Below are 23,958 nucleotides of genomic sequence, written 5' to 3' on the forward strand. Positions count from 1 at the left end.
GTGTCCTCACGCTTAAAAGAGACGTTATACGTTTTAAGAGCGATCCGGCTGCACAATATAAAGGAAAAGGGGGGGATAAAGGTGTGTCTAGCTCTCTATCTCTCTCTCTCTCTTTCTCTCTCTCTCTCTCTCTTTCTCATATTTGTCCGGTGACTTTTTCGATTTCGATTTCGATTCAACGGCCTTTCGCGGCCATACATCAGGAATCATCGACACAATTGAGACATATTTACGTGAACGAAGGGCGAGAAATGGTGGTGGGTGGTCGAAACATCTGCAGAAACTTGCATCTGCCTTCCAAAACGAATTGTCGACGTCTAAAATCGCTCGATCAAAGTATCTCTCTTAGCGTTTCCAAATCTCTTTCTTTCAACCATATATTTTCTATACTTTCAATTTTCTTTTTTTTTCTTCTCTTTTTTTTCTCACATAAAATATACGATTATTACGTTCGCGTACCTGCATGATTTCTTCCCAAATAGCGAACTGATGTCATTAAACGTCAAAATGACGTTTTTTTGACGTCTAATGATGTCGTACGCTTTTGCTACCTGAGTTCATATATTATGATTTCTTCAATTGAAAAAAATTTTTATTTTTCTTCTCTTTTTTCTTTTTTGCAAAATCGAAATGTATACTAGTTTACGCAAGAAAGAATTGTAAGCTTTCTTTTCTTTAACGCATTAAAGAAAATTATATATATGTATCGTTCCAATGTAATCTTTTAATTTAAACAGTCTTCCCGCTAAACACGATGAATTTGCAAGCCTTTCTCGATCGATAAAACTTGATCAATCGATAATTGTTTTTCACGGTTGGAAATATAGAAAAGTAATTTACCGACGAATGATAAGTTTGATAAAATTTTCGTCGGTAATAATGTTGAAGAGCTGACTGCTCTTCTTGACTAGCAAATACAACTAGCACATGTGCTCTTGTCACTCTCATCTCTCTTCCTCTATATTTTTTCTGTAAACGACGAAATTTCGACGAACGCTCTATGTTACGGCAAAGAACGGTTCACGAGAATGGCGAAACTCAGTTCATATTATACGTTGTGTCCGCTCATCGACCAGCAGAATTTATTGGGAGTCGAGAAGGACAAGGAATCGGGTTGCGCGATAGTGACTCTGGGCAGAAACATAGTGATACGATATAAAGTTAGATCATATCAGCTGATACTTCACGTATTTCAATCTGTATTTTTCATCTGCGAATTTTTAATTGATTCATATGTTTTTGCAGCTGCAGGATTTGAAGCAGATCAGCAGCTGGTCGAGTAAGGAAAGATTGACGACACAGGTCATCTACGACAGATCTAAGCAGCGTTATGCTGCTGCCTTCAATGAGAGGAAGGTACGGGTTTGGTCAGAAGACGAGGCAGACTTGAACAACGTGAAGGGATACAAGTTTCAGTCGCCACTTTGTGCTATTCTTCAACACGGCGATCTACCACCCATTCTGGTCCAGCAAAATGGAGCTACCGCTTCTCTGGAGTGGGCAATTGTAAATAGGAAGACGTGGAGAAGCAAGGGTATAACTAAAGCTAAAGAAAAGTTATTGGATTGTCAATTGGTACATTTAAACGGGAAGACAAGTTTGTTTTGCTTAACAAAGATAGAGGAGGTCTACAACTGTATAATAGTCAAATTGGAGGATGATACTTGCTTGGAAAGAGCGGACACTATCAGGAGAGTGGAATTGAAACGAAGATCGGAGGATCTCGTGGGACACGCGGTGATACACTACAAGAACAATGCATATTTGTTAACTTTATGTACGTTTGATCAATCGTTACATGCCAAATTTAATTATTCCTTTCTTTTTTCATGATAAGATGTATTATTGATATCGAAATTATTTCAGGGTCGCACGGTAGATTGTACAGTCACTTCTTGACAGGAACGTCCTCCGACCCAGAATCCAACAAGCTGATCAGTGTGATCACAAATATCAACACAAACTATCCCGTAATCATGACGCACTTGAACGAGACTACCATAGCAGTTTACGGTGCCGATGTCACGGACGAGGGCGCTATACTGATGATATACAACGTACAGTTCAAGTTGGTGCAGGCGACGCAAAAGCTGAAGCTCTACACCAACGACGCCAAGCTCTGGAAGGTGGAGGACAAGTTGTTGCTCGCTGCAAACAGACACTTGGCTATCGCGCCCTATCATCTAGCGCCCCAAAGAATAGCCGCTATGCTGGGCTCGTCCTTGCACTTCAAGAACGACGAGAACGACGCGGACGATATCGTCGTGATACAGGAGGCGACGGTGGCTCAGTGGGACAAGAACCAGAAAAAGTCAGCGAGACACTCATCGATAGCTCGAGTACCCTCGAACATCTCCAAACAGATCCACACTTATTTGAACGAGGGATGGAGCGACGCGGTGATACAGGAGACATTGATTCCGTCCCTGACGGAATCCGGCGATGTCGCGTCGATTTGCTGGTGCCTCGACACGTTTAAAGATCTGCCGGAAAAGTTGCTGGTGGACCTTCTGACGTTTGCCTTGAATCGTCCGGACAAGGTGTTCGTTCCTGTGCAAAACGGCATCACCGATAGTGTATCAAAAGCCAGTAATCCCTATTCGAGGAACAGTTTTCTAGATAAAGTATTTAGTATCAGTTATTCTAGTGCTTCTCTGTTACCTCATTTGAAAACCCGTTTGACTTTCGACGAAGTGCTTAAGCTATTGGAGTATTTGATGTACAAATTGAACGAGGAAATTAACTCGCTTGACAATAACCTGGAGCCGAATGATCAGCAATTGTACGACTGGTCCTGCATGCTTCTCGATTCTCACTATCAACATTATCTATTGTCGCAAGATGCACACGTTTTAGAACTCTTCAATAGGTTAAATTCCATCTTAGAAGAACATGTGAGTATATCAAAATTAGTCTCTATATTCTATATATCTTATATTTTCTTTTATATTTAATAGAGATTATCTTTCATTATCAGTTTCAGTTCTTGCAAGATCTCGAGAACTTGAGGCCTATGATAGACAGGACGAATAACGGAAAATCATTACGATCTTCTTCAAGAAAATACAATAAATTCTACTCTATAGAAGAAATAAAACTTTATTAAATTATAAATTAAATGATTGAATAAAATATATGACACATCTTTTATCTGATATATATATGTAAAATATATGAAGGTGTATTTTTTATACATATTTTTCCATTAGTTTGACGCTATAGATTATAAATCATATAAATGTATATGTATTGAAAAATTAACACGCGAAAAATTTCAGTGTTTAACTTTTTTATAGTGTCTTATTTTTCCAAATGTTGTAGATAAATAAGATATCTAAGGTAGATATCAAACTACGCAAACTACAGCGATGTTACCTTTTTATTATAATATCGCAAGTAGAATTCTACATTCTCTCTGATACACATACGTATCTAAACTGGACAGAAGAGATTTAGAAATCGAAAATTTACAGATACTGTCCAGAAATTTGCAACATTATACATCTACTTTAATTCATCGACGTAAGGAACGGTAGATAAATCGCCAATTGCAGCCAGCGATAATTTTCCGCTACCGAGTTTTCCAGCAATCTGAAAGTCATAAAAGAAGAAAATTGCTATATATGTGTATCATAAATGTTTCATGTATATTGTACTACTATTGTACTACTACTACGCAGGGTGTTCCAAAAGTCCACAACAGTTAAATATTTCGAAAACAAAGGCTTTTTGAAAAAAAATGTTTTAAATAAAAGTGTGACTATAAGCATTATTAAAGCCATGTAAAATTTACTTTGAAATTTTTAAATGGACATCACCCCTATTTTTTATTACATATTCATGTAGCTTATCTTAAGAGCTTTTCAAAACACTGTAATAAAGTTTTTTCCATCAAGTATTTTTCGAGTTATGAGGCTTGAAAGATAATAGTATTTTTTGATAGAAGAAAACACATAAAATACAAAATATCTTGTAAAACATTCAGTTCTCGGTAATCTTACCTTAATACTTTTATACAGAGAATAATGAGACCAATCAATTGGTGTAAAGAAAACGTATATTGTTTTTAAGAAAAAATATGTTGCAAATTGTATACATTTTCTTAAAAATAACTATGCGTGTTCTTTACACCAATTGATTTGTCTAATTATTTTATGCATAAAAGTATTAAGGTAAGATTATCGAAAACTAAATATTTATTTAAGATTTTTTGTATTTTATATCAGAAAATACTATAATCTTCAAGCATTATAATTCGAAAAGCACTAAATAAAAAAATATTTTATTATAGTATTTTGAAAAGCTTTCGAAATAAACTACAAGAATGTGCAATTAAAAATAAGGGTTTCCATTAAAAAATTTTAGAGTAAATATTACATGGCCTTAACAATACTATTTATAGTCACACTAACATTACTATTTAATGCGTTACTTAAAGCCCTACAACTTTTATTTGGAACATTTTCTTCAAAAAACCTTTATTTTCGAGATATTTGACTGTTGCAGGACTTTCAGGACACCCTGTATATATGCGAGGAAAATCTGACTGGAGCAAAATCTCTTTCTCATAAGATTGTGCAAAAGAGAGAATAAATTATATACAAAAGATGAGCGAAATGATGAGAAAGAAAATCTGAAAAAAAAAAAAAAAACGTACCGACTTGACCTCGGATGCAGTTACTTTTTCCACTTCCGCAACGAGAGCGGACGGCTTGTACAGGCGTCCCTTGAGAAGTGCTTGCTGTCCCAGAGTCTCCAAGAGCGCAGGCTCATTATCAGCGGCGTATAATATCTCCGCCTTCAACGTGGCTTTACCGCGAGCGATATCGGCGTCGCAGAGCTTCGGTGACTTCAAATACCCGGCAGCAGCTTTTGTCACCTACGAGAGAAACAAGATTTTTTTTTCTTCCATATAAAAAATTATTTTTAGTCGCAAGATTCATCGTCTTTACGAGGGATTAAAAAACGTACAGCACTGGCGACGTCGGGTACACAGGACAGAACGAAACCAAACAGCCCGGAATCGCAGTAGGAAGCATTGAATCCCGAGAGGGCAAACTGGTCAGGACACGCCGCGTTGGCTACCTCCCTCTGCAACGGAGATACACTTGAGCCCCATCTTACACGGGGTCCAGAACCGACTGCTCTTTGCAGGACAGCGTAGGCCACAGCGTCCTTCTCCTTGTTCAGCCCCGCGGCTTCGACAGCCACAGCTACGGTGGTCAACTCGGATGATCGTTCCTTGCGAAGTTCTCCTCCGTGATACTTGGCAGCTTCTGCGGTATTCTCGGACGAACCCACTTTCAGATTCGAAGCGAATTGAGCTACATCCGATAGCGATACCCCTGTTGCCACCACTGCGCAATTGGAGCCGGTGAACCAGGTGTTGACGTAATGTTGTAGCTGAAAAGAAAAAAAAAATAGTATTTCTTGCATACACAAATTGTAGGATTTTGAGAACATTTTGTCGTAAGTATAGTCTTATTCCAAGTAAAGGCATTTTTGAGATTTCGAGATCATTGTTACTTTTAAACGGAACCACTATATAAATTTTTTTATATAAATTTTATCTTAATAATTTTCTGCATAGAATAATGAGATCAATTAGTGTCTTTTGTATGAAATATTTTTGGATGAAAGCCTTGGCCTTTGAAAAATAGCAATGCAAAAATTAAAATGAGACTCTGTATATTAGTGTACGACTTTACGTGTACATACAGCTTCCGTATTGATCTTTCCGAGTTGTCTCTTCGGCGAGTACAGGGAATAGCCTAATCCAGTGCGGTAGGCTGCTTTATGCAGCAATTCTATTACACGGGTTGTCTCGGGTATCATGGATAGTTCATAGCGCAGCCTGGGTAGCTGATCAGATAATTCCCATGGCTTGAATACTTGCTGTGTTGCGACATCCTCCAGGAAAGTCAAGGCATTGTCTCTTCATCATATAATACAAGAACGTAAATGCTTGGAAAATTACTCAATACGCAAGTGTTTTAATAGTGTGCTACCTACAAGTTGTTCCTCGTAACTTGTAACGTGTAAGCGATACTTTCGCGATCGGTGGTGGCAATTAAGTTTCCACCGAGTTGCTGGACATTTCTGGTTATGCCAAAGGTAGTAGATCTACATGTACTCAGACCAGCAGCGATACGAAGATGATGCGTTATACCTTGCGTATTATATGTTTCATTGCGCGAGCCAGCCCTGCAATATAAAATAATTGTAACAAAAAAGAAAAACATTTTACTAGAGCCAACTGTACTAATTAGTAAATCATTTTCTTACCTGAAGATAACAGATACTTGAGCGATGGGACTATTATTATCAACTGCAGCGACAGTCACCTTATTCGACAACACCTGGAGCTCAGGGAGTGCTGCGCTGGAGCACTGAGTCGCTGCGGCAGCTGCATAATGCCTTACCTAAGATAAAAAACGGTTGAAGAAATATGATTCTTGAAAAAGAGAGATAAAGTGCATTTAATCATAAAATATTTGTAGAACGTGATCACTTCGAGTTCTTTCATTCATACAGGTATAGAATGTTTTAAATACGAGACAAGATAAAATGTCACACAAAGTCACAAGCCATACGTATCGGTTTTTCAACGATTTACATAACATCCGTATTACAGGCAAAGTAAATGAAGTGAATGACATAATATCCGACAAGTTTTTATCTTCAAGATATAGAAGCTTGTAATGCTTGCCCTACCGTAGGATTACGAAGGACGGGCGACCTTACAGCAGAGCAGGCCATTTTTCGTGCCTTCCGGAGAAGCAGAAAAGCGAAAAGTCACCAGCCAGAAGTAGACGACCAACAAGGCGCCATTAAAGAAAATGTCGATAAATCAGAACGCAACTTTTTCGACAAGGTTTGAATCTCGACTAAGCACAACACCTGACCTGAACCCAAGTTCTAAGTTCCAGAGTGGCTAATAAAAATTATAAATTACTGGAAAAGAAATATATATATGTAAATTATTAATATAAATTGCTGAGATTGAAGAGTCTAAGCAAGTAATAGAAAAAAACGACAGAAATATGAATATAATAATAAATAATTATAGACAAACAGTAGCAAATTTATTGAGAAATGCTGATAACCTTTCGAGGAGGTATGCTATTACTGTAGCCGACTACAAAATCACTTGGACACGACCTGAAGAAGTTTCGCCATTGTCACCTCAAAGAACTGGTGATCAGGGATTGAAGATCGATGTCAGTTCAACAGATCTTATCGAAGAGTACGCTGAATCGCCTGAAATGAAAGAGTGAGTACTAACGTAACTAATAAAATTAGCATTCTAGTCTGATATGTTGTTATTTATATCTAATCTGTTTTTATATCAGTGCCAGCGAGCTTGTTAAAAGAGCATTTAGCTTACAATTCCGTCAGCGCAAAGAGACAACCAATATCAAGATGAAGAAGTATCTTGATGTGGTAAAGAGGCATGAATTTGACAAGTTTTCGCCGGAAGTTCAAAGTAATATGCAATTTTAATAAATAATATCTGTTGTTGTAGAATAATAAAGAGTTTATATATGTGTGTATTGCTTTTCAGTTGCTGCTTATACTTGCAAAATTCATGATTTGCAAGAATTTTTAAAGGCATGTCCCAAGAACACAAAAGCGAGAGTTTCTTTGAAAGAAGCGATCGAGAAACGAAGAAAATATTTGAAAGATTTGCGAAACTGGGATTACAGACGTTTTGAATGGATTCTGGAGAAACTCAATCTTGTTTATAAACCATTTCCTGAGTAAGAAAAAAAGCTTTGTTAAATAATGATATTTTTCCTATTTTGAAATATTTCATATACCAGGTGTCCCATTTTAAAGGACCCACTCAAATATCTCATTGTCAGAAACACTGCGTTAAATCGAAAAATGTTTCCTACAAAAGTTGTAGGGTTTCGAAGGGGACATAACATAGTAATATTCATTTGACCTTGGGCGGCATCTCCAAGGTCAAGTGAAAGTGAGAATTTGAAGGTGAAAAGGTAAATTTTGAAGAAAATAAAAAAATGCTTCAGATAAAAGTTGTTCAAATTAATTAGTAGAAAAAGATTTTATAATAAAAAATATGGATTTCCATTTAAAAAATTTATTCTCACCTTCACTTGACCTTGGAGACGCCGCCCAAGGTCATATGAATATTACTATGTTATGTCCCCCTTGAAACCCTACAACTTTTGTAGGAAATATTTTTTGATTTAACGCAGTGTTTCTGAGATATTTGAGTGGGTCCTTTAAAATGGGACACCCGGTATATATATAATTGATTTTTTATTTATAAAATACTTTTTATAGGCCACCACATCAGATTACTAGAAAAGATTCTTTAAGACGATTAACAGAAAAGCATTGTGACGAACTTATGCAGGATAAATTAAACGTTTACAAAAAAGAATTGAAAAAGGCACAGGCGAGTTTTTACGTAGAGAAGGCGGAGAAGCTTGCTTTTATTAGAGAGGAAGAATCAGCATGTGGATTACAGCCATCAGTGAGTGAAGAGGAAATTGCAAGAGCAAAGGAAAAAGCAAAGGAGTATCAAACATAATATAAATATATAATTTTATTATAATTTAAAAACGATACATGAAATTAAACAATATACGAGATATTTATGTCTTTGTCAGTATTTGTACTTTTAAGTCATTTCACACTTTTGTCAATTCCGTCTAATTTTAGTTAATACATTTGTTCGCGTTTTTTGAAATCTACAGTAATCATCACTTTATTATAATAATTTTTCATTAAATCTCTAAAGATATATATCTCTTGATTTAATATAAGAAATTATTGTACAATAAATTTCATATACAGGATATCCTAAAAAGGGGGAAATATCTTGAAAAATATAAATTTTATAAAAAAATGTTTTAAATAAAAGTAGGGTTTAAAAAGGTCTGTTTATTATTATCAGTTTGACCTTGAGTGACGTTTTTTCAAGGTCAACTCGATTTTTTAAAATGGAACTAAGTGATATCCTGTATATATATATCTTTAGAAATATTTAATAAAAAATTAATGCAATAAAGTGATTACTACAAATTTCAAAAAATGCAAATAATAAATTGGCCAATCAAACGATTCGAAATATTATTGATATTCAGCTGAGAAAATCCCTAGAAGGAATCGAACGTGATTGGTCAACTATATATATAGTCAAAGGTCAAGTGTGTCTATAGTGCAAAAATAAACCGGAGTTTGAGGATAGAACGAGTGTTTTATGAAATATTTGGAAGCACATATTTTTAGTGAAAGAAATATAATAAAATAGAATAAAGTATGCCGAAAGTACGACGAAGCAAAAAACCACCTCCTGATGGCTGGGAGCTGATCGAGCCAACTCTGGAAGAACTGGAACAAAAAATGCGCGAAGGTAAGTTTGCTTTGTGAGGTTAACCGTTTCACTTTTATTTAATTTTCCAATTTTAAGATACGATTTATCTTTATAGCCGAAACCGAACCACACGAGGGCAAAAGGAAACAAGAATCTCTATGGCCGATATTTAAAATCCATCATCAGAAATCGCGTTATATATACGACCTATTTTATAGAAGAAAAGCGATAAGTCGCGGTGAGTTGTATAATTTTTAATTTAATTATATTTGAATCAATTAAAATTTTTTATTTTTAATTATATAATTAAAAATAAAATATATTTTATAATTTATTTTATATAAATATATATAAATTACATATAAATATTTTATATAAATATATATTTGTATTTTAATATAATTAAAAATAAATTTTTTTTATTGAAATTGATTTTAATTAATTTTAAAAAATCCCATCTTTTTCTGAGTTCTCTGTATTTTCATTTCAGAATTGTACGATTACTGTTTGAATGAAAATATTGCGGACAAAAACCTGATTGCCAAATGGAAGAAGGTCGGCTACGAAAATTTATGTTGCTTGCGATGCATTCAGACAAGGGACACGAACTTTGGCACAAACTGCATCTGCAGGGTACCTAAGGGCAAACTCGAAGAAGGCCGAATAGTAGAATGCATTCATTGCGGCTGCAGAGGCTGCTCGGGTTGAATGTTTCCTATGCGTAAGGCACTTTCTTTTTATTCTTATAAAATTACATTGTGTTTCGCATGATAAAAATAACTCTTGTCTCTCTCTCTCTATTTAATCGTCAAATTCCATTTTTTGTACTCGGCAAATCGGGCGGCGAAATACAGGGGTGTTTGCACCCGCCAATCATATGTGACGCATTTGTTTTCAGATTCGATATTCACTCGCAGTACGTGAGCATTTTTCCGAAAGGCTGAGATCACAATGTTTGCACCAGAACGCATTCTTGGCAGACGCATCAATTTCTCGTCGCCATCCATGAAAATCCTTCCACGACACGTGATCATCAACGATGCTGTTCTCTTCAAAATATCATGATTGTCCTGTGGATCGTAAACTAACGCGATACCTTCGTCATCGTCTCCTTCTGGCGAAACTTCTAAGAACTATATCATAGGTACCATTATTATAGATATAAATTACACATACACAGCACAGTCGACAAATATAAATTATTAAAATTCTATTGTGTGCAATCACCTTGAATTCGATGATGTGATTCGCATCGAACTGAGGACCATCTGAGAATACTGTACTTATAGTATCTGTGAGTTTTGCGGCCGTTTTACCATTATTAGTGATCATGTAATTTTTATTCTCGAGTTCCCAGCCTGTAATTGTAAATGATTTTTACACTGTTACATTAATAAATACATATATTAATAAATACATTAATTAATACATATTTCGTAATTAAATGAGAAACGAAATTATTCTGTCAATATATCTGTCAAGCCAAGTTATACTATATAAAAAAAAATGAATCCTATTTTGTAGAGAAAAGTTTGTTTTAATTCAAAAATATTATATTTTTATATTATTATTATTTATATTATTTTAAATACAAATTCATAAAAAGGACTAGTAAGAGCCAGACACAGATATTAAGTGCAACAAATTATTTTTAAATGCCTCTATTTTATATTCAAAATAAGTATAGAGGAATTTAAAAATAATTTTTGTTGCACCTAATATCTGTTTTAATTTTAAGTTTTATCTAGTTTCAATTAAAAAATGTTATAAAAAATATTATAAATATTATAATTATAAATATAAACAGATATTAAGTGCAACAAATTATTTTTAAATTCCTCTATTTATTTTATATTCAAAATAAGTATAGAAGAATTTAAAAATAATTTTATTGCACCTAATATCTGCATCTTGCTCTTAATAGCTCTTTTTATATCTGAATGAGAATATAAAAGCTTTATATATATTATACATATAGAGCTTATTTTCGATTTATTATTTTAAAAATATACGTCTGCTCTTTCTTTGTACATACTATACGGTGGTATAGAAGTTCGTGCAACGTGATGTACGCTTCTTGCCACATTGTCCGCTTGTATCCTGACTCTAAGGGTGACTGGCTGATCAACAGGTATATTTCTGATGAAGCAGAAGGTCTCGGATCCTTTATACACTGTCTCGAACTCGCACGATGCCGGGTCGAGAATTTCCCCGTTCGCCTTCTCCACGACAAACGTTTGTTCTTCGATGTATTCCGGATTAGTTATGTGCCATTTAACGAACAAACCCGCCGGTCTCTCCTCGATGTTCGTTATCTGAACAGGAACTGTACGAGATATGCAGCCGAGCTTCGAGATTTGTTCGATAATCTCTTCCTTACAGGAGCTTAATGGACGATCGAAATTTATATTTGGGAGCTCCTCGGAATACGGCACTGCCGGTAGCCTTAGTAATTTAGAGAAATAGAATTTAAATACAATAATTTATAACGCTTAAAAAGTAAACTCGCAAAAATTCTAATTTTGATGAAACTTTAGACATACATATGTAGAGGATAAATAGATGAATTTAGAAATTTTTGATTGTAGCCCAAAAACGAGTCTAAGAAATAAAATAAAAATGTTTTAAAAAAAATTTTTTTAAATTTAAATTTGAAAAAATTAAAAATTAAATAATTTTAAAAAATAATATTAATTTTATAATAATAACATTTTATAAATATAAAATCTAATATATAATATAATATATATTTTATATTTTGTAATATTTTATAATAATTTTTAATTTAAAATTAATAAAATTTAAATTCATCTATTTATCCCCCCTGTATGTGTGTATTGCGAGATTCCCTTGTTAGTATAAAATTATATTGATGATCCTGATTGTAAATGCGCTCTCACCTGCCTATATCGTTGCTGGCAGCAATTATCTTCCCGAATCTGTTGGCGCTATATCGATGCGGATGCTGCAACATATTTTCGCTCATAGATATGATGTTTTGCGCATTTTGTATTTGAGCCTCAACTTCCATTCTACAAGCTCCCAGCGGTATTAGGCTCTCATGCTTATGAATCTCCGTTTCTAATATCAATTCTTCGCGTCTCTTATTGATTTCGTGAAATACATCATCTAACAAAGATTGAAATGTCCCATCTATATCCTTTAATGTCCTGGTCATATTATTTTCTATCTGACAAAACACAATTTTCTCATGTTATTATAATTACCAAGCGTAGAAACAAATATTTTGATGAAAGTAAATCAATAAAATATAAATAAAAAAAATATAAATATATATAATAAATATATAATATATAATATATAATAAATAAAAATAAAATATAAATAAAAGATAAATTCTAAGAATATATTTACTTGCTGATCAGCATCATCAAGATCCTTTAATTGATAATTCAATTTTGTTATATACTCCTGTACAGATTGTATGATGCCTTTGATATTCTCTTCTACATTTTGTGACAGTACTTCTTTCTGTGTGAAAATACCTTCAGCATCAAGCTGTGCCATATTTGCATCACAATTCTTATCAATGTTTCGTTCATATTGATTTAATTTTTTTAATGTATACGTTAATCTCGTCAAAAGTTCTTCCTTCCTCGTCTTTTCATTGCCATTATTGGATGATATCACAGAATTCTTGTTAGGATTTGGTATCAACGGTTTTATCCTGTATCTGTTTAATAATTCATCACGATTGTCAACTTGTTCTATTTCCGGCTTATCTAACAGGTTTTGATTAGCCAGTGCTTCTAAAATTTGTTCCATATCTGAAAAAAAAATGTTCAATGATTTAAATTAATATTAACAATTGCAAAATTTTCTCTGAAACAAAATTCATTAAAATTACATTACGTGAAAATAAGATTGCAATAAAAATTTTCTAAATTAATTACAGATATTGCTTTAATAAATTGTGCCAAGAATATTTTGCGTTGCAATCATTAGTGTCAGCCTGCACTTCTTTCTCGGCGATGGTCTGAGTTTGCTGATTGTTCAATATTAAGTATCTCTTCAATTTTTTTTCCGAATAATCTTGCAATTTAGTTTCATCATTGTTAATTGGAACATCGTTCTCGTTGTAATTCTTATTAGGTGTCAGCAACATGCCGTTCCAATAATCCTCATCGTTATAATTGTCCAAAGATGCTTGCGTACTGATTCCTATAATTTGCCAGGAATATTTTACTCTGCACATTTTGTACGCAGACTTATTATCCTCATTATTATTCAACAAATCTTGTAACAAACTGTACGACGTTTGCGTGCTTGTTCCAATAACTTGCCAGGAATATTTGATCTTACAATCGTAATTTTTTCTTTCACATTCATTGTTATATTTTTTACTTTGATTGTGAGAGGATGATGGCATCCAACTATCTACTTCTCGTGAATATTTAATATCACGTACGATTTTATATGGATCCCATCTGTAATGATTTTCCGTTGCATATTTCGTTATTCCATTGCTTTTCTTATTAGCAGGAATTTCAATAGCATCTTGCATTTTGGAAGACCAATTTGTATTAGCAGAGTTTAAATGAGATCGCGGCAAGTTGTTTTCCAACAGATTATCATTCTCATAATGTAACACATTTATTTCAAATTCACTGTTAGTAGGTTGCAAGTGATTTGATACCAATTTGTTGTTATTTTCAGTATTTGCAAATGTTTTCTCATTCTTGACCTGGAAACTGGACATCGATAGCATCGATACTGTGGAAATAGTGTCTGTAAATTGACTTTGTAACGATATAATTGATGATTTGCTCATAATATTGCTGATCGGTGTTTCTGTCCTTGGCGAAGCTACAGATTCATCTTCATATTTTATCTGATTTTCTTTCCTTTGCAATAGATCGCCCTTTCTTGACAATTTTATGAATCTTGAACTTATCCTGCGCAAGCTTTTGTCCTGTTTTGACGGTTGAAATTGCACAGGCACTGTATTAGGAAAATGTAAGGTGGTACTTTTCTTCTTGCAGGAAAATATTTCCTTCAAGGGATATAAATTTTGCAAAATACTTCTCTTCTTGGGAAAATTCGTCTTTTTAGGAATGGTATATAATTGTTTTAGTCTTGCATTCTGATTCCTGGATTTTCGAGAATTGAGTCTTCTCACCTATAGTTTCAAGTATGAAATATAGAGAAACTGATAATTTTTAAGTAAAAATTTGAAAATATAAAGGAATACAAAGAAAAAATATATATATATATAATTTTCAGAGAAGACGATATCAAAGATATTTGGATTGACCTTAAATAAATCTTCCAAAGGATTATACAGTGTATGAATTGGTGTTTCCGAGAACAGCAACGCAGGATTATTTCTGTAGTTTTGTGCACTCTGAATCTGAAGTTTATTCCCTGACGAGGGAACGTTGAAGCTCTGCTTGAAGGATATAGATTTTGCAACGGGAATCATTACATTTCTGGTATGCAACATTACATCCGGTGTAATCATCCTTTTTCTCTGCGCATCAGCAACCTTTTTTAAACGTCTGCCTGTTATCAGAACTTGATCACCCATGTTGAATGCTCTTCTCTACAGTAAAGTATATATATTACACATCAGAGCATGTTTTTTAAATAATATATATTTAATGTTTCTTGTTACGACTTCACTCATTATAACCTAGATAAAAAATTCAAGCATTTAAACGTCGAGAACTAAATGCAGGCTCAAAAATATTTTCCCCTCTCAATATATGTTTGTATCAAAATTACGTGGATGAAATTCATACCAAAAAAATTATACATTAGAATATATACATATATGTATATAATTTTTTAATATACTTACAGAATTTAGAAATCAACTTGGATAAATAAAAAAATTTTTTTTAATTACTGAAGATCTCTATACGTGGCAAGAACAGATGGAAACACGAGAAAAATTTGGAATAATATTTTTTGCCGAAAGAGATTTATAACATTTGAAATGCACGCGTAATCGCGAATCTCTACGAACGGTGCATCTTGATGTTGCACTGAACTATTCTAAATTTAGCCATATGACGGATGACAGATGTGATATGATATCACGAGAAATAATGAAGTAGACAAATCATCGCGTAATATTTAAATATATATTATATATAACATTGAATATAATATAAATATTATATTTAATATTAATCATATATTAAATATTATATAATTTATATATATTATATAAATTAATATATTTAAATATATTATATATATAAATTATATATATATATATTTAATATACGATTAATATTAAATATATTATAAACTTATTATTACATATCATTTATATATTATATATAATTATATGGTATAATATATAATTATCTCATACTTCTAATTTATATAGGTTTTTATACAGCATATTTATATTTATTATACTTGAAAAATCATTAATGTTCATATTATTATATTTATATACATATGATAATAAAGTACATTGTCATTGCAGTAATATATATATACATTGTATTATATTTAAACATTATGATACAATCCATTATCACACAATCCTCCCTGATATTAAATTAAAATTAAAAATAGCTATCACAAGGAATAATAATAATAATAATAATAATATGTTTATGTGAAGCAGAAAAGTTATAAGATAATATCGTAGCTTTTGATATTTTTTAAGACAATTTTAGCTCACTTTATCTCGATTCTATAATTCGTCATAAATATATTTTACAAAGGTATCTGATTTAAAACTTTATCAGGATATAAATTCTTTATCACATATGTTTGCAAATATTTGCGCTAGAGATAATATAAATATATTATTAGCCAAAATGTAGATTTTAAAAATCCTTCATACTATAAAACTGTTTTATATGCTATATATGTTGCTCTAGAAAGGGATGAAAAAATCATTACGTAGTAGGACATACATTAAACGTGTGCATGTATGTAATTAAAATTTTGTTTGAGAATTATTATCGACCGTACGAAAATGTTCGAGAAACTTTTTCATTAATTTTGTCTCTTTAGAAGTTGATCAATTTGCGTCTTGTACATTTCCTTAATATCCTCTAGATCTAGTCGCAATTCCTGATTCTCTTCAACCTTCTCGCCGTACATCTGTAACAGCGCGTCGTATCTGGTTTGCGTCTCGTTGAGGTTTTCACTAAGAGCCTTCGTTTCGGAGACTTTTACATTCAAATCCTCGATCTTCAAAGTTAACGTAGCCAATTCCGAATTCAATGCGTCCCTCTCTACGTTCCGTCGTGACAGATCCCACTGGAGTTGCTGTATCTCGCCTGTACAATGATAATAAAGATTACAATTGGCGACGTTGAATGTAACATTGCAGATACTATTAAATTAGTACATTATTATAATCATAATAATATATGTATATTATAATTAACTATTTCAATAATTAATTATATTTATTATAATTTATTTATTATAATCATTATTGTAATTATATTTATTTATTATAGGTAAATATTTTTATTATATATAATTATTTATTATAAATTATATTTATATATTTATATTAATATATTAATATATTTATTATAATATTATATTATAGCAATTATTATATAATACATATTATAATATATACAGAGCGTTCCAAAAGTCCTGCAACAATCAAATGTCTCGAAAACAAAGGCTTTTTGAGACAAATGTTTCAAATAAAAGTTATAAGATTTTAAGTAGTGCATTAAATAGTAATGTTAGTAGTGTGACTATAAATAGTAAAAAATGTAAAATTTACTTTGCAATTTTTTAATGGAAACCCCTATTTTTGTTTGCACATTCTAGCTAATCTCGAGAGCTTTTCAAAACATAATAAAGTATTTTTTCATACAGTGCTTTTCGAATTATATAATGCTTGAAGTTTACAATATTTTTTGACATAAAATACAAAATATCTTGTAAAATATTTAGTTTTCGATAATCTTACCTTAATACTTTTATGCATAAAATAATTAAACAAATCAACTGGTGTAAAGAAAATGCATAATTATTTTTAAGAAAATGTATACAATTTGCAATATATTTTTTCTTAAAAACAATTATGCGTTTTCTTTACACCAACTAATTGGTCTCATTATTCTGTGTATAAAAGTATTAAGGTAAGATTACCGAAAACTGAATGTTTTATATTTTGTATTTAATGTCAACAAATACTGTATCTTTCAAGCTCCATAACTCGAAAAGTACCTAACGAAAAAAAACTTTATTATAGTGTTTTGAAAAACTCTTAAGATTTTTGTTTAATAATTTCAAAGCAAATTTTACGTTGCTTTAACAATGCTACTTATAGTCACACTAACATTACTATTTAATGCGCCACTTAAAGCCCTACAACTTTAATTTGAAACATTTGTCTCAAAAAGCCTTTGTTTTCGAAATATTTGATTATTGCAGGACTTTTGGGACACCCTGTATATTGTAATATATATTAAATAAAATGTATATTAATAATCATGATTATAATAAACCGTAATAATAATTATTACGCTCGTTAGATATCTCGTTATATATATTATATAATAAATAATTATAATAATTATTATTATATTTTATTATAATTATAATTATTAATACTTACCATCCCTCTGTTTCAGTTGCGCCTGTAAATTTTCAAAGATCGACGTACTGCTCGAGCCCGCTCTGATACTCTCATAGGACATCGGAGGAAATCTTCCGGAGCTATTATCGAATACTGAATCATTAAACTGAAAAAAGAAAATTTGCATGATACGTACATGTGAAGATATGTGAGCTGTCAACTCCATACAATATCATTTATACATACACCTGGCCAGGCACTATTCGCACTACTAACAGATTCTTGTCCTATACTGAGAGTAGGGCTGAATCGCGATTCCTCGTCGGTGTTTTGTTGCTGTTCCAGTATCGCGTTATTTCTTCTTCGTTCCGCGTCGGTCGCCGCTTTCTCCACAGCTAATTTATTCTCTAACGCATCTATCTCCCTCTTTAATTCCTGCACATAATCGGAATGCGTCTGCTCGAGAATTTTGATGGCGTCTTGGTGTCTGCAATTTAACGACGTGTTATAAATTTGACAATTTATTTATCTATAACGTTCTACTTCTTCAACTTCTAAATACTTACTGCTTATTTTGCTCGATCAGTCGCTCGGTTTCTTCTTTCAGTTTGTCACACGATTCTTGCAATTTTGCTCTTTCTTTCTCTTTCAAATTGAGCTTCGATTCTAATTGCGACTCTTTGGACTTCAAATTGACATTCTCTTCTCTCAAAAGACGATCCATTTCGATTAGATTTTCGACCTTCGATTGTAATTCAATATTTTTCTCCGACAGAATCTTCTCTTGCTTCATGAAGTTATTAGATTTATGCAGCAAGTTTGCTTGAAGTTGTTCCAGTTGTCTCAACAGAGGTTTCGTTGCCACCGAGACAGATTCGGATAACTCTTCGCTCCTGGCTTCCGCAGCTTCCAATCGCTTCAACAACTCGCTATTCTCATGTTTCAGAAACTCCTCTCTCCTATCACAAGAAGATAAGTATTTAGTATCGAAAAATTAACTCTATAATCCTTGGCATACGCGATATTTACTTGACATGAGCTTCCTCAGCTTGACGGTACTTCAATTTTAAGTCCTCCACTTGCGCAAACAGCTGACACGATTCTCCCGCGTTATCCACAGCCTCTTTCAACTCCTCTTCCATAGCTAGCAACGCTTCCTTTTTTTCTGTCAACTCACTATTACACAGAAATTCTTATTATTAAATTCTCATGCAGTGTTCATTTTTTTATACCTTGAAAAAAATCAATTAAGGCTCCTGACTCCTCGCCGACCATGTTGGAATTGTGACGTCAGAGGTGAGAAAATACACGCTAAAAATTTTTAGATGCCATTTCAATGAAACAGCACTTCAGATGGCTTTAGCATACTCTCTTAAAATACCTCGAAAACTATCCTTTTCCCTTTATAATCAATCAACAGCTAAAATGACTGTAATATGAGGCCCAGTCCGTCTGATCTTTGCGCATGCGCAGTTATTCCATATGACAAAGTCTATATTACGGTTGTTGATTAACTGTCAAGGGAAAAGAATAGTTTTCGAACTATTTTAAGCCATCTGAAGTAGTGTTTCATCGTATCTTTTCATTTAAAAATGGCATCTAAGAATTTTCAGCGTGTGCTTTCTCGCCTCTGACGTCAGAATCTAACATGGCTGCGGCGAGGACCCAGGAGCCTTAACAACTCTGCTCACACTTTCGCGGCATCCAAGCTCTTCTTATAGGCCTCCATCTTATGTATTGCATTGTCCAATTTTTCTTGCAACGTTAGTATCTCCTTCTCTTGCTTCTTCGTCTTCGCCGTCAGCGTATGAACGGCTTCTATTTGACTGCGTTCGACTTCCTCCTTCGCGTGCAACGAACGTTTTAATCTTTCCAGTTCCGTACTCTGCTCCTCTATTTGCTCTCTGAAAAAAAATGATGAGTAGGAGAAAATTATATGATCGAGATTAATTAAAAATAAGAGATATAATCGACGTTTACTTTTGACTCTTTATCGTCGCATCCGTCTCTTTCTCCTTCACCCGCAACTTCTTTATGATGTTGCTGTGTTGAAGCTGCTGTTTACTGAGCTTCTCACCCTCCTCGCGAAGTTCTTTTATGATTTCGTCCTTTTCGGCGTTCATACTGGACATCTCCTGAGATGACAAACGCGACGCCGCCTCCAACTTCAGCTGATCCAAATTTTTCCTCAACTGATCGCGTTCTCTTATAGCTTGCTGAAATTTTCTCTCCAACGCCGACAAACGCTGCGTATACTCGTCTGTGATTTGATTTATGTTTTGATTCTGCTCCGCATGTTTTTCAAAATTCTCGAGTTGCCTAAAGTAAAAAAGAAAACATTTATCATAATTCATAATTATTTTTCATTTATATTCATATACAAGGTGTCCCAAAAGTCTCGCAACAGTTAAGTATCTCGAAAACAAAGGCTTTATGAGAAAAATGTTTTAAATAAAAGTTGTAGGGTTTTAAGTGACGCATTAAGTAGCGCATTAAGTATAGTAATATTAGTGTGATTATAAAAAGCATTGTTAATTCACTTTAAAATTTTTATTAAATTTGTTTTCGAGATATTTGACTGTTGCAGAACTTTTGGAACACTCTGTATATAATTATTAAAGTTTCGTATGTGAAGAAAATACGATCTTACTTCAATAAATTTGCATTTTGCTCGTGCAATTCCATGTTTATCCTGCTCACGTCAATCAACTTTGATTCTCTCGCCTCCAAAATCTCCGTCATCTCCTGTACGCGTTTCAATAACTTTTCGATCTCCATATTTGTCTCGTCCGAGCCTATGCTGATCTCGCTCAATTCCCGGGAATGACCTCTAGTTTTCAAAGTCTTCGTTAGCAGATCGCCGCCTTTGGTCAATTGCAATTTTGCGGGACTCTGTCGCGATTGAGTCGAGCTTGAATCTCCGTTTGGACTGTTGGCAAACCAATTAATATGATTATTAATATTCCAAGAAGTTTAAATACAATTAATAAATATATATATATAATTTTTTTTTATTATACCTGGATATTATCTCAATGTCACTCGATGTTGTGGTTTCCAATTCGTCTCCGCTTGTATGTCCGCTGGCCTGATCAGAGCCGATTTTTACTAGATCGGAACGACTGTAAAAAGGAAATTAAAGATTTTATACTTATTATCATGTACAGGGTGATTCTAAATAAGTGCGAAAAATTTGGAATGTATATATGAATCGAGTGCTATACCTTTCTGACGATATAGGTGAGTTTTCTCGCGGTACTTCAGCGCAATGAGTCTCCATATCAATATTTATTTCACCCTTTTCAACCATAGCGTCAGCCAGCATAGACTTCACGTAGGAACTAGCGGTTAAAGGAGTTTCTAGGACTTTAGGGCAATCATTCGTGCAGATCAAGGTCGCATTATCTTCCGAACTGCTTTCTATCAAGGTCCCTTCTCCGCTAGAATCGGTGGATACCAAATACTGATTATCGGTATTACTCTCCATCGTCTTCGTGTCCTCTACACTTTCGACTTGAGCATAATTATCCGGATCCGGTGGTTCTATAGTGGTGCTCATCAACTGGGAGAAGGTGGAAACGTCCGATTTTTCGTTTACACCCTCCAATTGATGGTCCAACTTGCGGATTGGCTGGGTGGTGATCGGTTCCAGGGTTAGATGCAAATTGTGCTTTTCTTTCAACGAGTCAAGACTCAGGTTCAGCTTGTTCTCGGTGCAAGCTTTCGCCAACATCTGCCTGTCGTCCGGACACGAGTCGTGCATCCTCGTGGAAATCTTCACACTGATGTCTGCCAGTTCCAGCTTGTTTTTAACAGCGTCCAATTGTAGCGGTTCCAGGACCGTCATGATCGTACCTTCGGAAGCCGAAGTGTAGGAATCTTCGGCCAAACTCACCTCATCCAGCTCGTCCGCGTCCGGAATCACCTCGACGCTTTCCGGGGAAGTTTTCGAGCTGTCCACCGTCGTCTGCGACGAGTTCTTACCCAGGTCTAAACTGGAAAATACATTGGACGACGGTGTACTGTCGACACTGTAAGGATACGAGTTGGTGCTCAAAGTTTTGACCTCCTCCAGAGGAGACTCGTACGGAGAGATGTCGGACGACGACGCTTCGGCGAACTGATCTCTACTCGGAGACTGTAGCAACATGTCCGTGCACTCTACGCACGGAGTGGCACATTCGTCTACATCTAAGCCAGGAGAGGACTCGGAATTTTTGGGATCTATCGGAGATAGGTAAGGACTGCTGTCGCTCTTCCAATCTCCCAGAACTTCCACGGAACTCGGCGACGTCACCAGACTGTCTGGCAATATCTCGACCGATTCGGAGTTCACCTTGATGCCAACGAGGGAGGGACTTAGGGAATTAGTAACGGAATTCAGATCGGATTCTGGCGTGGTTGTACAATCGCTGTTAGACTGCGAACCAAGTATCTCTACGCTTTCCAAGCTCTTCTTGTCGCTTTCGTAGGAAACTGGATTGGGTGCGTTATGAAACACATTAGTGGGACTCGATGTTTGATCAGCATCATGGCTCTCCAGTGTCATCTCGTCGTGATACCACTCTCCTTCTTCTTCCTCGTTGCTCGTTGTGGAATCATCGTCAGTATTATCCGCCGTTGGTGCACGATACACTTGTTCCAAATCTAAACTAATACTTTTAGATATATTCTGTTTGGTACTAGCAGGTGCAACATTGTCTGGAGACAATTGTTCCGACCATATACAAGATTCCGACGCACTTTTGTTATTAGATCCTTTAGATATGTTACAACTTATATTTACAGATTCATCCTTTGTTTCTATGGATTTTACATCGTTTAGCACCATGTTTTCAGGAACAGAGGCAGAGGACACCATCTCGCATTGCTGTTCATCTTGACTGGCAGTACTTTGCAAGGACTTGGAATGCTTGACGATCTTCCACGGATTGTTGTCTATGATTCTCGGAGGTTCGAAGAACGAACCCGTAAAGCTACCCCAGATACTATTGGAATTTTGCTGTTTCTGTGGATTGGGCTCGCGTTTGTTGGCCCCCTCTTCGTTTTGCAATCCCCAGCTTGCGAAAAAGTCCGAAGTTTCATCCGTACGCGATTGAATAACCTTTGGTTCCTCCTCCTTGATATCCAAGGCCTTATCTATAGTCTTCTGAGCTCCCTTTAGAGCGGACTTTGCCAAATTGGCAAATCCCGTAGCATCAAACCAACTCATATTTTATGCCTAAAGTAAGAAAAATAATGCTTAAATTACTCTAATTCTATTTACTTAACTATAATTAGATACACATATTTTTTTAAGTGCAAAACAATCAATCTTTAAACAGCATTTGTTGCAAACATAAATATTGCATACAATTATATTAAATTATAAACAAATTCATGTATATTATTTAAATCGACATAGATATAAGATTGATGTTACAAGATTTACAGCAGAGCATGTAATATATATTTACAAGCTCTCGAGAATATTGTTTGTAAAGATTTAGTAATGTTTTACGTGATATATACTCCACATATATTCGTTTATCACGATAAACGTACATGACATTCTTCAAAGCAACGCTCCTGACAGCGAGACACGTTCGCGTTTTTTTATTTCTTTTTTTTCTCACTGATCGCAACCGATCTGCCTGTTAGCTGTCAAAATGCATTTAGTAGCAGCCGACATGTCGTGACGAGTGTTGTGCGTGTGCGTGTCGTGGCAGTGTTGTCAACCTCTGTACATACATTCCTGACAGTTTCTGCCAACAATCTTGTGGTTTTTGCGGTAGCCAATCAACTTGACGCTTTTTCGTTAAAGCGGAGAGTCGATTGGTTGCCGCGTTTGCCTTTCAGCCAATCAGCTTGACGTTTTTTCCGTAAGAGCGAAGAGTTGATTGATTATAAACGCATTTTTTTCTTGTTTTTTTGTACAAGTATGTTATTCGGTGTGTATCGCAATTGTATTAATCCTCGTTTCAATTTTATTTCGCTCTCAAGACGGAAACATCAAAATCAGCTGATTGTAGTTTTAGTTGTACGATTTGTGCACCTCTTTTTTTCTCTTACTTATTGTTTCTCCGTCCCAAAATTT

General features: G+C 34.3%; 6 protein-coding genes across 6 annotated transcripts; 3 read left to right on the plus strand and 3 right to left on the minus strand.

Moving 5' to 3' along the window:
- Positions 1-915: 915 nt before the first annotated feature.
- On the plus strand, positions 916-3,223 carry LOC145934719 (nucleolar protein 11). Its single transcript, XM_083035411.1, has 4 exons — positions 916-1,160; positions 1,246-1,777; positions 1,867-2,894; positions 2,978-3,223. The coding sequence occupies exons 1-4, from the start codon at positions 1,029-1,031 to the stop codon at positions 3,104-3,106; spliced, it is 1,821 nt and encodes a 606-aa protein (XP_082891537.1). The 5' UTR covers positions 916-1,028; the 3' UTR covers positions 3,107-3,223.
- On the minus strand, positions 3,162-6,865 carry Uqcr-c2 (Ubiquinol-cytochrome c reductase core protein 2). Its single transcript, XM_083035412.1, has 7 exons — positions 6,715-6,865; positions 6,286-6,422; positions 6,013-6,204; positions 5,719-5,935; positions 4,972-5,403; positions 4,658-4,879; positions 3,162-3,591 (listed from the first exon to the last, which is right to left on the minus strand). Exons 1-7 carry the CDS (start codon positions 6,757-6,759, stop codon positions 3,505-3,507), a joined length of 1,332 nt encoding a protein of 443 aa, XP_082891538.1. The 5' UTR covers positions 6,760-6,865; the 3' UTR covers positions 3,162-3,504.
- A 30-nt stretch (positions 6,866-6,895) lies between these two features.
- On the plus strand, positions 6,896-8,623 carry Bonsai (28S ribosomal protein S15, mitochondrial). Its single transcript, XM_083035414.1, has 4 exons — positions 6,896-7,273; positions 7,353-7,486; positions 7,565-7,760; positions 8,311-8,623. The coding sequence occupies exons 1-4, from the start codon at positions 7,044-7,046 to the stop codon at positions 8,558-8,560; spliced, it is 810 nt and encodes a 269-aa protein (XP_082891540.1). The 5' UTR covers positions 6,896-7,043; the 3' UTR covers positions 8,561-8,623.
- Positions 8,624-9,181: 558 nt separating this feature from the next.
- L(1)10bb (BUD31-like protein) lies at positions 9,182-10,385 on the plus strand. Its single transcript, XM_083035415.1, has 4 exons — positions 9,182-9,385; positions 9,462-9,584; positions 9,837-10,067; positions 10,245-10,385. The coding sequence occupies exons 1-3, from the start codon at positions 9,292-9,294 to the stop codon at positions 10,052-10,054; spliced, it is 435 nt and encodes a 144-aa protein (XP_082891541.1). The 5' UTR covers positions 9,182-9,291; the 3' UTR covers positions 10,055-10,067; positions 10,245-10,385.
- Positions 10,069-15,389, minus strand: LOC145934723 (uncharacterized). Its single transcript, XM_083035416.1, is given in 8 exon segments — positions 10,069-10,479; positions 10,574-10,704; positions 11,382-11,791; positions 12,247-12,536; positions 12,722-13,147; positions 13,254-14,486; positions 14,622-14,909; positions 15,168-15,389. Coding segments are annotated over 7 exon segments (3,099 nt in total). The 5' UTR covers positions 14,895-14,909; positions 15,168-15,389; the 3' UTR covers positions 10,069-10,143.
- A 471-nt stretch (positions 15,390-15,860) lies between these two features.
- On the minus strand, positions 15,861-23,949 carry Tmf (TATA element modulatory factor). Its single transcript, XM_083035494.1, has 11 exons — positions 23,427-23,949; positions 21,107-23,103; positions 20,903-21,004; positions 20,533-20,811; positions 19,863-20,201; positions 19,574-19,786; positions 18,912-19,058; positions 18,449-18,841; positions 18,129-18,369; positions 17,922-18,048; positions 15,861-16,614 (listed from the first exon to the last, which is right to left on the minus strand). Exons 2-11 carry the CDS (start codon positions 23,092-23,094, stop codon positions 16,328-16,330), a joined length of 4,116 nt encoding a protein of 1,371 aa, XP_082891620.1. The 5' UTR covers positions 23,095-23,103; positions 23,427-23,949; the 3' UTR covers positions 15,861-16,327.
- Between the last annotated feature and the right edge of the window lie 9 nt (positions 23,950-23,958).

Source organism: Prenolepis imparis, unplaced genomic scaffold, assembly GCF_030444845.1.
Source record: "Prenolepis imparis isolate NDT839.2.m4 unplaced genomic scaffold, iyPreImpa1.0 SCAF_4, whole genome shotgun sequence".
NCBI lineage: Eukaryota > Metazoa > Arthropoda > Insecta > Hymenoptera > Formicidae > Prenolepis > Prenolepis imparis.